We start from the raw sequence: 17,148 nt of genomic DNA, 5'->3' as shown, positions 1-17,148 counted from the left end.
ACTTATCACCCCTTTTTCACACTTACAACTATTGCAGCATCCCCATGGTCACACGATCAAAATTCAGACCCTTGGCAACTGGTTCATATTTACAATCAGACCCTTGGCAACTGGTTCATATTTACAATGGTTGCTGTGTCCTGGGGTTGCATGTTCACTTTTAGCAATCTTCTGATAAGCAAAATCAATGGGGAAGACAGATTCACTTTACCAACCATGTTACTAACGTAACAAATGCGATGATTTACTTAACAAGTGTGGCAAGAAACATTGTAACATGGATAAAACTCACTTAACAACTGTCTCAGTTAGCAACAGAAAGTTTGGGCTTGATTATAGTTATAAATTAAGGACTACTCATAATGCATTTCCTGGAAAGAGGAAGATGAAAACAAATTTTGCCGAAGTGTCACAAATGATACACAAACTAGGAAAGAAATGTTTCTAAGTTGCAAAAGCAAATTGTTTTATGACTCCTTCCTTCTCCTACAATTACTTCAATAAATTAATGGAATGGTGAATAAAAGTTGCATATTTTATTTAAAAGAAAGTTATGGTGAGGAAATTTTAGAATACTACCAACATATAGTCATGCACATTTCAATACCTCCAAAACCCAACACAACGTTAACCCAACACATATTAAACAGGTTTGAAATGCCTATACACCTTATTTAAATGATACAGGAAATTCTGACAAAACTTTAAGAAGTGTGCCATGCACCTATACACAGCAGCTCTTACCATGATGTAATCCGTTCTTCTGATACATGTTGCTTGGTAAGGTTTCTCGATTCCACTCAGAAGGCCTTAACATTCTCTCCTGCTGTGATGGCGTCAATTGTTCACTATATTCCCAGAAGTATCTCCGCTTGCCTCTTTTTCGACAAGATATTGCAGACATTTCTTTCAAATCTTCTACAGAATCATTTTCAAAACCTAAACATTTATAAAGTTGTACTTTTATCCAGAGCAAATGGATCAGAGATAGGTAGAAGAGAATATATCAAAAGTAAGGGTAAAGGGAAAATGAGACTTTAAACTTTGACAATTTCAAAGTTGTGGCAGTGTTCAATTTTTTTCTCCCAATTGCCGACAGAGAATTTATCAGATGACTAATGGACAAAATTGGGATGATGGCATAGGTCTTTTCCAGAACATCTATAAACCATTTTGTTCTTATGCAGACCTGGAAGTTCTTTACCGGATTGTCTCCTCAACTAATGGTCTCTTCAAATCAGCATTCTACCTCTTTGATTTTAGAAAGTCAAAATGATCACTGATTTATTACAGATATAGAGTGCATAATCAGATACAGATAAAAGTATGCATTAGAGTTACAGAGTAATATTATATTACATTATATGCATATATATTTTTAGCTTCCATATTATGCTTTAAACCAGCTGTCCCCAACCTTTCTGGCTCTAAGGACCAATTTTTTGGAAGACAAATTGTCTTCCATGGACTGGAGGGGGGCGGGATAGCTTCACATATGCAACCTAGATCCTTCGCATGTGCAGATGAAGCTTCACTCGCCTGCTCACTGCTTGCGCAGCCTGGTTCCCAACAGGCTGTGGACTGGTACCAATCCATGGATTGGGGGTTGGCAACCACTACTTTAAACAAAGAGTGAAATATTACTATTCCAAATCATCCTAAATAGGCATTTTTCTAATCTCATATTAAAATAGGCACCTGGCTTCCCAGACCAGATATGATTTTTTTCCCACAGAAGTCATTTGTACTTGTGTCTGTTTATGCTCATAGGAAACAAATGTTAAGATAGAATGTTAGATAGATACACCCATGATTTGTTTATATTAGGCTATGCAATGGAAAGAATAAAACATCACTTGATGGACAACAAGAAGCAGTGGCATTTATTCAGTAGAATGATCAACACTATTTCCGGAAAAACTTTTATATAGATCATGCAAAAAAACCTACACCTCTAAATGGATGCTTGACAGGCTGTTATATATATTGTTGATGATTTACAGCTTATCTTAAAAGCAACCTACACTGCTCAGGGCCTCCCTCTTTGAGGGAGGTGGGTGGTTTAGAAATATGAAATATAAACAAACAAACCTCATCAGTGTTGTATAAGACATTAAATTACAATACTACACTGTTGCAGTCTAGACTGTGTTTCTTTTGGTTACATTAAGCAAGAAGTTATTTGGCTAAAAATTCATTTTCAGTTTGAGAATGTGTAATGCTTTTAAGAACATCAAGCAACACCAAGAAGAGCGGTTTAATAGTTTGTATCTAGATCACATGAGTTTAATTACCTGGTTCAGAAAATGTATCACTGATGTCATCATCTTTATCGTCCTCATAATCCTCCTCTTCATCATTTTCAGATAGTTCGTGCTCACTTCCAAAGCCTTCATCGTGATCTTCATCTTCCACCTCTTCCTCATCATCTTCATCCTCATCAGGATCAGCTGCGCCTGCATGATCAGCGGAGCCATCACTGACAAAAAGAGAATAATTATGCTCTTCTTTTTTCTGTGAAGGGTCTGACACTGAGGTGCTAGCAGAGAGGTTGCTCTTCTCAGCAATAAGTCCTGGAGCTTCCTGGGGTGGCGTGAGGAGCAGAGCCTGAGTCTCTTTGAAAGGCAATACAGGAGCACTGTGATTCTGAAGGGGGTCAATTCCTTTCTGCTCTTGTCTCTTTGCTACAGCTCCACAGTAGCAGGTGTTTTCTTTTGCAGCATCAGCATTTGCCTGGCTCAGAGCGGACCTGTTCTGGTGCACTGGATTTATCTTCACTTTTGCCTTTTTAACATAATCCTTACATTCAATGTGAATATTCACTTTCTCATTATTGTACATATTGGTCTTAACCATGATTTGTGTGCTTGAATTGGCCTTGCTTGCTTTCTGAGCGAACTCAGATAAAGGTGCTTCAGCCTGAGCAGTTTTTGATGAACAAACTGGGGCGGCTGCTCTTGTAATTTTCTTGGTTGGCAGAGACGTTAATTGGGTTTGTTTTGCATTGAACAGCAACTCTGAATAGCATAGTGGATCTGAGACAGGCTGAGAGTCCTCACTGTTGAGCTGAGCCAGAGTTGGAGTTTTACTTATTACCTCTTCATCTTGATACGGGCTTGAAAAATCATCAAGACCTAAATAGTCTACCTCTTTTGTTCCCCAAATGTCACAGCTGGTTAATTTTGTATACTTTGTTAAATCTTCACAGTAAGTATCCCACTGATCCCAATTAGCAGGGAAAGACATTTCAGTATCCAAAATCTCAGTAAGAGTCTCTAAGTTCTCAAATTCTTTACAGTCCTCTACAGAAAGGAGATTGTCCCTGGAACTCTGTTGGCAATCCATTCCTCTGTCCTATTAAAGTAAATAGACATAAGCATATCAATAACAGTTAATTCATTTTCTATCCAGATTCTTACCCCATCAGCCAGCTAAGACCCCAAAAAATTAATAATTAATATCAGGTGCATCTTGAAGGACATATTATATAAAGCATGTTAAAGCAGTAATCCTAAAGTAAGTTGCATTGAATCCAGTGGGTTTACCAAATGATCATACAATCCTATGCTGTGTATTGGTTCTGAACATTTTGGGAGTTTGGAGAGTCAATGATTCCTATGCTTATCTCAGTGCTTACCCTGCCAATAGGAACACCCCATCAGTTCTAGTATCTTATAGACTATTCCTTTCTTTAAAACTCAAGAAGACATGGTCCATGACACTGAATGAATCAGAACAAGAGACAAAGTGGTAAGAAGTCCATTCTTTCTCTAATTAATCCCATAACATTCAGATTCTGAAGTGCTTTATTTTAATTATATATTAAATGTATTAGAATATGTTTAAAATGGGCATCATCCCAAATGATCAAAAGTCTGAATTAATCTTGGAACCAGGAAAGACCACAAGTTTGGAACTATGTGTTTTAGAAAAAACTGAATAAAAGCATGTATGATATAATTTAAAAATGTACACATGACAGAGGTAACAGATAAGGCTTTTGGTCTGATCCAAAGGAATCTTCTCATGAATTTTTAGTATCCACCATATAAAAGTCTAATACACATACATACATTTACTCACTCACAGATACACACATATTTTATATCACCCCCATTATAATACAGCTCAAACACGTAAAAAAAGTCAGAATTAGAACAGTTTTTACAGAAGTATAAAAATCAAGTTATATGATATACGTATTACTATTTCAAAGGGTAGCTTCACCTAAATTTGTTTAGGAACAAGAAATATGCTTCATGCAATTATAGACAAATGAATGCAGCTTACCAATTCATACATGAAATCTGGGTCAGAATTATTAGCCAGGAGATCTGTGCTGATCAGAGTCTGTTCCGAAAACATGTGGCTTTGAAAGTCATCTCCAAATGGAGGGTCCATTCCACTCACACTGGGCTATAATAAATTAATATTAGTTTGGAACTTAATACATCTCTATTTTATTATAAAACAAAACAAAAATATCAATCCTTCAAACACTATCTTTTCCCTTTTTTTCATTCTTACAATGCATTAAGAATAAACATTTGAACTTAACAACCTTTTAGTATTTTCTACATATATGGTATTATGATTCTGGCTGACTTCATGAGATGTGCTAAGCCGATTTTGTTGAGTTTGGTTTAGCATTTTTCTGAACCCATCATTATTTTTGTCTGTGAATCCAGCTACTGTCATTTATTCAATAAAAATGATTAAAACAAACGATGGGTTTGCAGAAGGAGCGATCTCTACATCTTTCTATCCTATCTACAATATTTGAAATTAAAAGGACCCAGTTTGTGGGGGCAATAAGCTGACTTTGTATAAAATATACAAAAGAATGAAGGCTATTGCTTAACGCATTGTAAGCCGCCCTGAGTCTCCGGAGAAGGGCGGCATATAAATCAAATTAAAAAAAAAATTAAAAAAAAATAAAAAAAAATGTGTACTGTAGCCATCTAAACTTCTTACTTTTATTGGTAATAAAAATTATCTTTTCATAACGTAATGGTCAGAAGAGATAGCAAGTTCTACATGCCTTCTTGCTTGTTCTACTTTGGAGTTCTTTCCCAAGAACATATATTCCTGTTTTAAGCAATCAACCAAAGAATATTGTTTTTTGGAAGAATAATGATACTATACTGGTAGATATCAAATTAGATACAATTCTTTTAAGCGGTTATTTTGCTTTTGAAACAGTATTAAAATTGCTTCAATAAGTGTATTGGGCATTTACCTGAGGCATTTCCAGGCCCAGATCCTCCAAATTCAATTCCAACTTTTTTGTTTTTCTTGCTTGCAAATTCTGTTCCAGCTTTTTTTCCGGGTTAATAGGCAGCATATAACTCATACAAAGCGAGTTGCAGATTTTTTGCTAGGAAAATGGTTACTTTGATTACTTGAAATATTTCTTTCTCTGGGGAATTTGTGCCTGAAATGAAAAGAAAACCATTAAGTGATTTTACATTAAATGCATGCTTAGTATCTTAGTCCTCATTTTTTGCTGCAATTATTTTTACACGCATCTCTACATTCTTTCTCTTCATCCTATCTTTTCATACTTTCTATTAACATAATTGCATAGATTTCAGAGGTAATTTGTAAAACAATTCTGTTCCAAGCAGCTTCTATATAATCTTATATCCACTGGGATTGTGTTATGAGATTAACCTAATCAAATACTTTTCCACATAGGACTTGTACTTTCTATTCCTCCAGTTTTTCCATTTTCATTCTCTTTCACATTTTCTCTTTTTATCTATTGTCATATCTGAGTTATGTTTGGAAACAAAGAAATGGTCTGTGCAGCTGTTTAATATATGTTTCCTTCATCTAGCTCTGCTCTAAAACATAGTTTTGTATTCAGAACATTTGCAATGACTGTTTCTCAATTGTTTTCAAAGACAGCCCCACACTGTATGTAAACTGAACAATGTGTTACCAGGATATGGAATTGGTCCAGGAATCCTTATTTCAATATTCTAATTAGTATCAAAGTACAACCAGAGCATGGAACTGCTTCAGCCTAATGTTAATATTCAGATGAAGTATTTTAACATGGGCCAAATGTTTCTGCTTCTATAGTAATTGGTACTTTCTATGCTATGTCACAAGAAAGTAGATGGTCCTATGGATTCAGAAGAATTCATATTCATACACAAGAGAAGTTGCCTCTTATGACTTTACAGAGGCAACTATTTTGCTGATGACTGGCTATTTTGTCATTATGAAAGACAATATTTTAGTCCTACTTGTATAATTATTCCTAATATAATAGAATTACTTTTGGGCACATTATCCTAAATCATAACAGCATACCCATCTCTTTTTATAATATATAAAGCTATTTTTTCAAATGTAGGAAAACTTATACTTCCAAATGTAATTCAAATAAAATATGAAAATGATATTATGCATATCTTACGAGATCACCTTCTGCTACCGATAGCCTCCCACCGGCCAGTACGCTCCCACAGAGAGGGACTCCTCAGGGTGCCGTCGGTCAAACAATGTCGACTGGTGACCCCCAGGGGGAGAGCCTTCTCTGTGGGGGCATCCGTCCTCTGGAATGAATTGCCCCGGGAGATACGGATGATCCCTGACCTACTCACCTTTTGCCGTGCCCTCAAGACGTTATTGTTCCATCAAGCTGGGCTGGCCTAAACATTAATTTTGATGGGTTGCTTTTATCTTATTTTTTAATGATTCAAATTATTGAATATGTTTTTAAATTGCTTTTAAATTTTATATATGTATTTGTTTTATTTTTGGGCTGTGCACCGCCCTGAGTCCTTCGGGAGAAGGGCGGTATAAAAATTAGATTAAATAAATAAATATCAAATTTTCAAACATTGAATAGTTTCCATCCCAGTCTGTATTTGATTATGCAGAAATAAGTGATTTATCTGCTGCTATTATTTAATGTTTTATTACTCCTGATTTCAACTTCATTTGTCAATGTTTTTAATGTCCCATGTTATGATTATGGTGTTTTTGTGAAGCCTTTATTGTTCTACTACTGCTTATTATTGAAAAAAAATTATTTCATGGTATAAAATCCCTTAAAATAAGCAAATAAAAATTAAGCATATTAAACAGGGTGCCTAATTTACATACTAGGAACAATTTTATATAACAATTCAGTGAAACATTAGCAGGTTAAGATATACCAGAATAATGAAACAAAACAAATCCTAATAACTGTTATTTCTAATAATTTTTACCCTAAGGATCAGACTTTTTGTAAAGAATTAAACTTTCTTAGAATTTCTGCAACTGCATATACTGATGTAGATACGAATTATCGACACTGAAAAAGTTCTTAATCACAAGGATCCAATTCAGTTAACTCAGCAGCACTACCAAGGAAGTGTATGTATTACATGTACTTATTTATTTATAGATTAGTAATTAACACAGATTTTACAGCTGTAGATTTGGTTTGATTTGATTCCACAAAGATCCGTTTATATTTGGTTCCAAAAAGATCCTTTGAAACACAAGGAAGACCAAATACAGCCACTGTCAGCCATTCAGTCCTATCCAACCCTTAGTCACTCTATGGATCCGCACTCTCCATGCCCCTCTTCAGATCTGCTATGGTCATCCCAGTGTCATCCTTTATAGTGTTCAGCCAGCGGGTACTAAAGTGGCCCCTTCTCCTGCCGCAGATCTCTCCCAGCATGATTGACTTTTCAAATGAGTCAGCTCTCATGACATGACCAAAGTATAACAGCAGCCTTTGTTTGGCAATCTTGACTTCAAATGATATTTTTGGGGAGTTTGAGTCTAGACTTCTTTGTTATTTTTGCAGTCAATGGGATGTGTAAAATAGTTACCTCTAGCACCACAGCTCAAAGGTGTCCATCCTTCTCCTATCTGCCTTTTTTAGAGTCCAGATTTCGCAGCCACAAGTAACAATTGGAAAAAAAATTGTGTTGACTGATCTGCATTTAATTGCGAGGCTGATGTCTTTATTCTTCCAGATGTTATTATGCCAGACGTTGCAGTTCTTCCAATTGCTATGTGCCTTCTGATCTCAGGGCTGCAGACACCAGTTTGATCGATTTTAGAGCCCAGAAAGATGAATTTCTTTACCTTTTTGATGGTCTCACTAATCTGCATTCTGACCTATGTGTTCTCTGCAGTTGTCATTTATCTTTTTTTTTTCTTGACATTAAGGTGCAGTCTAAATTTTTCACTTTCATTCTTAATCTCAGAATTAGCCACTCCAGATCGTCCTTGCTTTCTGCGAGCAATGTTGTATCATCTGATATTGGAGGTTGTTGATAGTCATACCATTGATTTTAACCCCAATGGTAGATTCTCCAAATGTGCATTTCTCATAACTATTGGTGTGTACATGTTGAATAGGATAGGTGACAGGATTCAACCTTGTCAAGTATCTTTTCCAATTCTGAATCATTTTGTGTCTTCATATACCATTCCTGATCAGAGTACAATGACTTAATGAGCTGAATGTGGTGTGATGATATTCCAGTTCTTTGAGGCAGTTCCAAAGCTTGTCACGGTCAACACAGTCGAAGGCTTTTGTGTAGTCAATGAATACTGCACCTGTCTGCAACTCTGCATCTCTTCTTGGGCCTGTGCAGTTGGTTTAAAAATGCAGGCCTTTAAAAAACAGACAGGTGCTGTGTTCATAGTTCCCAATCCCCCAGTTGCATCACCTAGAGGAGGATTAAGGCTCCTGAGCAATACTGCATGTATTGCTTGTAATGTAAGAAAAAAGAGCAACATCTGATTTTTTTTGCTATGAGGAAAAATGAAAGATATAGGTCACCTTAATGTCCATTCACAATAATTATTGCAAGGAAAAATGACTAATTGTAGCACAGATTTAAGTCAAGTAGCAGTCCATCACCCTTTGTTCTGACTGCTCAAATTACCCTGCTTGAATCCTTTAAACTGCTTCAAACAGCTGAACAGAGCAGCATCCATCAGCCATCTAATTTTTCAATTTGCTTTCTATTTCTGCCTTCAATGGAAAATCAATAATTACAAACCACACCTAGATAATTTAGATTTGAAAAAAATGTTCTTTTTCTTTTTGAAATTTTAAAGGACTATAACAATTCTTTGCTCAAAACAAGGTTTTTTAGGCAAAACATGGTTTTTTAGGTCCACATAATCCAAGAGAATGGGCAGAGAAGGTGAAACAGAGTTGGCCACATATCAAAACTGCACTAGAAAAAGCATCTAAGGCATATAAAACCTAAGAAGGAAGTTTTCATTTTTATAGTTCCGGAGTTCTTGCTTCCTTGATTTTTTTAAAACCGACTTCCAGAAGGTGGCCTTTCACACTCTTGAGAACAGTATTTATAGAAAGATTTTTCCTGTGTATAGCTTGGTGTACAGAACACAACACAAAGCAGACTTCAAATGCACACACAAAAAATAATTTCTCTGTTAATAGCTTTGATAAACAACTTTGGCATTCATGACAATTTTGTCAGATTACAAAAATTATGCATTATGCTATGTATCCTTACGCACAATATATATAAACCTTTTATTACAGAATGATAACATTAATTCTGCTTGTGCATAATACTACTGTTGATCAATTATCATAGCTGACAATGAAAAGCTCATTTTTATGTCTTCCTTTCTCAACTTGTGGAGGGTCTCCACGTTCATTATAATATTGTTCTAGATGCAGTGGCACAAAGAATCCCTACAATCTCCTCAATCAATACATCCAGTGAATAAACATGACTGGAATTGTATCAAACACATCTAAAAGTCACCTAGATAATTCCATGTTCAAGCAGAAATATTCCAATTATTTTTAAACCCTTCTTAACGAAACTGAGAATTTATTGGTTAAGTAGCAGTCTGGAAAAACACAAGTGCAGTGTTGCTGAGATACAAATGTTGTGAAAATACTCTGAAAAAAAGAAATGCTTTAGCAATAAAACTGTTCAGAAAGACTAATTGTGAATTTACCCTTGTTCTAAGAAAAAGCACTAGCCATTTCCTCTAAAATATTTGAAATTTGGGATAGAAAGCAAAATAGAAACATGATCTGAAAATGAAAGGCTAGTATAGACTACTTAAAAAAAAACTTGGACTTTTGTGTTATTGACTTTATTGACTTATCTACTTCTGCAGGCTTAATCAAGACATACCTAAGAAATCTAGCATCTATCAACTTAAGGGATCCAATCTTTACAGAGAAATATTTAAAGGAATTTTTCCCCAACCCAAGTAACTCAAACTACTCTGTAAATTGTTTCTTGCCACTCAATTGTATCCTGCTGTATCCAAGATTCAATTTTTTGAGAAAAGCTCCAGTGCTACTGACATAGGCATGTCAATGTAGTTTATTTGAAAATTTGCCGATGCTATCGTTGGGTAATTTTCTATTTATTTTCCAGTTGAGCCTTTGGGTCTCAGATTTCTGGTAACTTACCATGCAAATACTAATCACATCTACCCCATCAGCTTTTTTGCAAAATCAATTACTTAATGCTTATTAGATTCTCTTTTATGATCAGGCTAGTAGCTTTAAGGATAGAGTATTAGAGATAGGACAGAGTATTCCCCTTTCAGCTTTATGTAATTGACAATTCTGAATGTTTCTTGGTTTGGAAAGTTCCCTCTGAGTTTACAATTACTTGTGATCTAGTTATTTCTCTACTTGCTTTATCACCCCATCCCTCTAATAAATCAAACTGCAAATAGAAGAAAAGTTAGAGCAAGTTAAATGGAGCACATGTAAAACTCAGTACTTGCATTAATTCTGTGGCTAAATGATGGCATTTTGGAAGTTATACTGCTTTATTGAATTTGCATACCAACATGCCTTCTTCGAGTAATTTGAAATAAAATTACAAGTTGCATGTAAGTTTGGAACCCAACATTTATAATTTAATATAAAGGTCACTTATAGTAGTCTATTAAATTTACAATGAATTGAAGATCTCTGGACATTGGTCTTATGACTTTCATAATTCATATCAATAGTGAGGAATGTTTGAAACTGTAATTCAGCAATGTCTAGATCACTTTGCCCAATCTATATGACCATGCCAGAATAGTTCAAATGTTTTTTTCCCCTCCAAGCAAAGTAGTGCAAATGCTTTAATTGATAATGAATCAGATGAGGCCCAAGTATTCCTGCATACAACACCGCTGACAGAAGCACAAATATTTTGTATTATATGAAGCATTTGAGGTTCTATGATCCATAAATGATAGGTCTTCTGAAGACAGACAGAACTGTCTTCAACTGCTAAACATCTTATAATAATTTGTACAATACCAACTGGAATTTACATAACTCTCAACATAGGACAGCTGTGATTTTTTCCTAAAACTAATACAAAGGTTTAGCTTATTTACTATTCTAAGTGCATCACAACTCCTAACGAAACACAGCAATCTCTTCACTACAGTATAGTGAAAATTTATAGCAATTTTGTAAGAAAACAGGCAGTCAATTTAGAGAAAAATGTACATTCAGTCCAATACAAATTTACTTTCAAAATATAATACTTGTGATTTGGGATTTCTTTTGGGTTGTAATGTCAATGCTCTGAGTTGTTTTCCTTTTCTTCACAGGAATTTTAAAACTTTAACTGCCTTAGCTTCTCCAATGTAAACATTGTTTAATACAGGGGACACATTTTTTTGTGGGAAAGGGAAAAGAGAACTAAGTGCATGTATGGAACACTCATCACAGGTATTGTAAAGTTAAAAGCTGAATGACATAGGTGTGTCAATATTCCACTACTGAAAAGCCTGACTAGTATATAAAGCAGGACTCAGATTTCTCCTCAGAATATGTAACTATACTGTAGGTACTTTGTGCTTAGCTCTGGAGATATAGTCAATAGCTGCTGCAAAGTTAAACAGACATTTACTGTCATAAAAGCCTTATTTTAAAATACATGGAAAGTAACGTCATTTAATTATATTGCAATTTTATTTTCCTTTATCGATGCTCTGGTCCTGTTCATTTTTTGAAGTGCTGCCCTAAGTACACTACTTAAAAACAAACTCTAATCTTTGGCCCCCAGAGTTTGTGCATTCCTGAAATAAAACTGAAAGTTGAGGGAAAATATTTTTAAAAGAAAATATGGTTTTTTAAAAGATAAATAAAAGTACATATTTTTCAATTCATAATACAAATTGTTAAAGCAGCTTGCAATTTATAGTGCAAATATTTTGTTTCATTCTATTCCTGCTTGACAACTCTATGCAGCAATTACAATAAAAGGGTACTCATGTAACTTTTATCCTCAGCAAATTTTTCTTGCATCAGTTCTTAATTTTCAATTCTAAATCAATATACTTGAGATCTTTCATTTAAGAAACAATGAATAAACTGATTTTTCATAAACTGGTTCTCCCTAGTTGCTTCACAGACTTGCTGTTTCCAAGCTCAGAATACATTTGTTGTTGTAGGCCTAAGAGCTATCAGCCAAAACAAAGAGATTATTTTGTCATGAAAAACTCGTCACAATACAAACATAACATATTATAGATATACCATATAATGAATTTAAAAATAAATCTCCTGTAAAAATAAGGATGTATCACAGATGAAGCAGGAGATTGGCCTTTGTATAGTTAATTTTTATATTCTGCTCTGATTATGTGTACTGAAGCATCCCTATATCCATGCTATTACAAGATAAAGTTCTAGCAGAGGCAAATTTCTCCTGCACTCTTCCAGACCACAAAGAGTAAAAGAACTGAAAGTCCTACTTCACTGGTTCTTCAAAAATACTGAATTTTTCATGATCAGCACCCTAGAAGGGTTTTTCTACTTTCAAAAGTAATTGTTAATATAACTAGCTTAATCTCTGATTCATCAACTCTCATGTTGCCTGCTTATGTTTGAAGCTGAAGATTGCACCTGAGGTCTCAAGCCTTTGAAAGGTCAGAAAACATAATAGCCTGCATTAATGGATCACAAGTGGCAGAGGCTTAAATAAACGAAGAAAACATACAAATTTGATGTAGTAGTTGGACAGTTAACCCACCTTATAATAAATTAAAGTTTTAGGAGAAACTTCCTAACAGTGAGGACAATTAACCAGTGGAATAGCTTGCCTTCAGAAGTTGTGGGTGCTCCATCACTGGAGGTTTTTAAGAAGAGACTAGACAGTCACATCCCAAGAAAGAAAAGCGGGGGACTTAAATTAAGCAACATCAGGCAGCAAGAGGTTTCATAGTGCAAAGGAAGAGTTTGATCTTCATGTCTTGTTTTTGATTTAGAAACTGTATACCATATGCAACAATCAGTCTATTTTGTACAGTTGACAATAAAAAATATCAATGCAATTAAAAATTGATTAGCTTTGAATAATTTCTCTAGTTTTGCACTACAAATATAAAACATAATTTAACTTTACTAAATGAAAGTTTGTAAATTGAGGACTACTGTATACAATATTGTATTCATTTCAATTATTTATTGGTGAAAATGTTTTGATTATATTAGTTTAAAATTTACAAAAGAAATTGGATAATGGAAGTGCTGTTAATTCTTCTGGATGCTTAGGGGGTTTTGTATTACAGTATTAGCCCAGATATCTGTCTTGATCACCTAGCAAAGGTATATCTTTCAGATGCCATACAGGAGCAACTGTTTTAATCCTACTGAAAAAAGTTTGGCATACTAGAAAATTGTTTGATACCATATCCTTTGACATGCTACAGGTTCTATTTTGTCCCAATTATTATTTAAAATTTGAACCTGTTGGATAAATAATTGGGAACTGTAGAATGAGATGGCACCAATGTATTGATGATACCGGATTGAATACCTTAAAGTTCAGTGTATAAGTTTCAACCTTTTCTATACTCAGCTGAACATTATTCCATCCATGGTAACATCATATTTAGAAGTCTGCAGTACATGTTATATATTTATACATTTAAAGAGCCCCTGGAAACTTCAATTAATACAAAATGCAGCTAGATTTATATTACTGAGATTATAATCCAATAACAATGGAAAAATATGTGCTGGTTGGTAATTATTTTCTAGGTCAATTCAAGATTTAAATCTTTAAAACCTGAATCATGTAGGGCCTGAATAAGAGTATGGTTGTTTTAGGATGAATATGTCCGATTTAAATCTGTAGCAGAATCATCACCTCTTTAAAAAGATGCAGAAAAAAATAAATTCCACAAACTGCAATCAAAACACAGTATCAAGCAGTGTTAAAATGCAATTAAACCAGACAATCTATTGTTTATCTCAAATAGTTCTACTTCTTCCATTCAAAATTCCACAACATAGGTCCTGCTTGTAAAGAGCTCCAACCACCCCAAGTATCCACTAACCCATCTTCAGTGACCAGCTGAACAAAATGTCCTGTAATGAAGGACTTCCGTTCAATGGGCAGCCTTCACTGTCACTTCTCAAAGATGGACAGTCTACTATTTCTCAGCTAGTCATTTCTATCATCTACCTGGTAATAAATAGAAATCTGGCACTGTATTTGAACTGCACCCATTAACCCAGGGAAGGAAGTTATACACACAGCACAAAACAAAGCACGTCCTGCCTACTTTTTATTTAGTCTTCTTGCACTTTGATGGCAATGGTGGAGCTTACAACTTTTTCCTCTCTGCTATGAAAAAGGTGCCCAGTTTACTGCCTGCCAGTTCTACAAAACTGTATGCCCAATAGAGAGTTGTTTCTCAGCTGTTGTGGGTGATTTTTTCTTATCACTCCTCAAGTCTAATTGAGCGATTTCTTTAAATATTCCGGTGCTCGAAACTCGTCAATTCACATCACTAAACTGAACCACTAACACACCTCCCATCCAATATGGCCGCTCCACCAAACAGGACCGAAACACACTCTAACAAATTGTCGTTTCGCTCCGCCCTTCCTATAAGCCTATTGGCTCGCTCTATTTCAAGGTCTGCCGCCATTGGGCGCGCCCGACGTCGTTCTTTCTGACTAGCGGCCTCTCTCAAGTTAGGATGACGCGACATGTAAACAAATCACTTTCTGGATGTTCCAAAGTAATCAGAACTCCTCCGGCCCACGCCAGCGCCCCCGAAGCCAAAGCGGGGAAGAGATCTGGGGAGACCTTTGCATCCCATCGTGGAAGTAAAAAAAAAAAAAAAAACCCAACATTTTTGTGCTGCAAAGTTTGTTTTTTTTTTAAAAAGAGGGAGAATAAGATACCTGTAGCCTATCAATGCGGGATGGGTGGGGTTTCTTCTTATTTTATTACAAACATTCGCATGCCTCATAGGAGGATCTCAGAGAAGAGGGGTCCGCGCTAAAGTTGGGTAGCGATGGTGAATCTCAGATGCCTCCCTTTCCCTCATTAGGGCTACAACTGAACTTTGCCAACTCCTAGCCTTGCAATGCAGGCTAGGACTCCTCACACGCCCCATCCAGTCACATTCAGCATTGCAAAACTGAAGGGAAAGGTTTTCTCTTTTCCCATCAATGCCTGCTCTGTGTGAAGCACACTTTTGGGGTGGGGGTGGGGGTGGAGGGGACAATCCCACCGCCAATCACTTGCCGGTATTACTACCCAGCATGACAACCAGGAGAGTCGAGCGAGATAACCTTGTTTCGCTTCCTTCCCCTGTAGATTAAGCCGGGAAATAATATTGGGGTGACTACACCGGGCCGACGTGTGCAAGACTTCGTCTGTGAACACGATTTGAAACCTATGAGATTCTTCGAACACTTGTCTCTCTCACCATTTCGTCAGCTGTCCTCAACAATGTTTACAGATTTTTCTCATTAACAAAAAATAAAAATAAAACCCCGAGAGCATATTTTTGTCGGTACACCCAAGACAGGCAAACTCTTCTGAAATGGAAAAACCAATGGAACCAAACCGAATCGCAAGACTGGAGCGTGCTCTTTATAATAAGTGAAAGAGTTTTCCTTCAAATGTCCAACTAGTAAAAGGAAACATGCCAAAAGTCTGCACAAAACAAGAATAGCTAGGTCTCCTTCCTACGGTTACCCCCCCCCCCCATCTCTCCTTCCTACGGTTACCTTCCTACGGTTACCCCCATCTCCCTCCTTCCTACGGTTATAAACGAGTTAAATCCCTTTTTTGGGGGGAAAAGGAGGTTAAAATGAAAAAAAGTTCCTTACAAAAAACAAAGCACTAAATTCATTCCAAGGACTCAAATGCCGATGTCTGCCTAGCCTAAAAGGTCCCTCCTTCAGTTTTACACGGAAAAAGGAGCCTTAAAAGAAACCTCCGGGCTCCTCTGCAGTCTGAAGAGAAAGGCAGACAAGCAAGCAAGCACACGCCCCCTTCCATGTCCCTTTCCACCCAGGGCGAGCGCTCGAAGAACACGGGCATTGCTCTCTCTCCACACCCTAGGATTGCAAAAACGGGGTGGGAAACCCCCCCCCACCACCCTTTTTTATCTTAACTTTAAACAAACGCGGCCCCATTTGCCCTAAAAAACTATCCCTTCAGCCGATAGTTCTCAATGCGGTGGCCCCCGGATCGCCTTTCCCCCCGAAGCCACGCTGCAGAAGGACAGCACCTTTCGCTGCCGCCTCCACGAAAGATGACCTCGACCGTGCCGTTCTCGGCATCCTCCATCCTAAATCGCCCTTCTCCCTCTTCCTCCCGCTGCCCCCGGGCAGCAAGGACCATCGGCGCCTCCCTCCCGCCAGAGCCGCCGCATCCTTCCGCCCGCCGAAGGGCTTCCCGGCTCATGCAACCTGCTGGGACCGTCGCTCTGGTCGTCCCCGTCCGTCCCCCCCTCCTCCCGCCGCTCCTCTTCCGCCCCGACGCGGGGCCACGGAGCCCCCCAAACTTCTCTCTCTCTCCCTCCCTCCCTCCCTCCTCCTCGGTCGGCGCTTCAACGGCTTCCCATCTCCCTTGGCGGCTCCTCACCTGGGGCCCCGACCCAGCGGGGGGATAGAGGACGTCTCACTTCTGGTCCCAGCTTCTACTGGGGCTATAGCTCTGGCCCGGCCCCTCCATGCCGCTCTGGGGTTTGTTTTGTTTATGTCCCTTCCTGACGGATTCCCGGAAATCGCGTGACTCGCCCCCATCACGTGGCCTTTAAAAAACGGGGAGGGAGGGGGAAGGGCGAGCACGGCCAAGTCGAGGCAGAAAGCGAGGCGTCGAGGCCTCCAATCAGAAAGCCCGCGGTCGAGGACCAATC

The 17,148-nt window shown here is 37.3% G+C and overlaps 1 protein-coding gene and 1 long non-coding RNA gene across 2 annotated transcripts in view; one reads left to right on the top strand and one right to left on the bottom strand.

Moving 5' to 3' along the window:
• LOC117657338 (uncharacterized) overlaps window positions 1–4,725 on the top strand; it is a 17,365-nt gene extending 12,640 nt beyond the window's left edge. Inside the window, exon 2 of the long non-coding RNA XR_004589103.2 lies at window positions 2,367–4,725. This is a non-coding gene — a long non-coding RNA (uncharacterized LOC117657338). The remainder of the gene's footprint in view (window positions 1–2,366) is intronic.
• Window positions 1–17,148, bottom strand: part of CREBRF (CREB3 regulatory factor) — a 23,213-nt gene extending 6,065 nt beyond the window's left edge. The window contains exons 1-5 of the mRNA XM_034405472.3: window positions 16,875–17,148; window positions 5,240–5,434; window positions 4,291–4,416; window positions 2,295–3,354; window positions 745–939 (exon numbers count right to left, since the gene is read on the bottom strand). Of these exons, the coding sequence (XP_034261363.1) occupies window positions 745–939; window positions 2,295–3,354; window positions 4,291–4,416; window positions 5,240–5,353 (1,495 nt within the window). The 5' untranslated portion in view covers window positions 5,354–5,434; window positions 16,875–17,148. The remainder of the gene's footprint in view (window positions 1–744; window positions 940–2,294; window positions 3,355–4,290; window positions 4,417–5,239; window positions 5,435–16,874) is intronic.

This window comes from Pantherophis guttatus, chromosome 2 (genome assembly GCF_059756535.1).
Source record: "Pantherophis guttatus breed Tessera chromosome 2, ASM5975653v1, whole genome shotgun sequence".
Classification (NCBI taxonomy): Eukaryota; Metazoa; Chordata; class Lepidosauria; order Squamata; family Colubridae; genus Pantherophis; species Pantherophis guttatus.
This window is presented reverse-complemented; position numbering and strand designations above follow the sequence as displayed.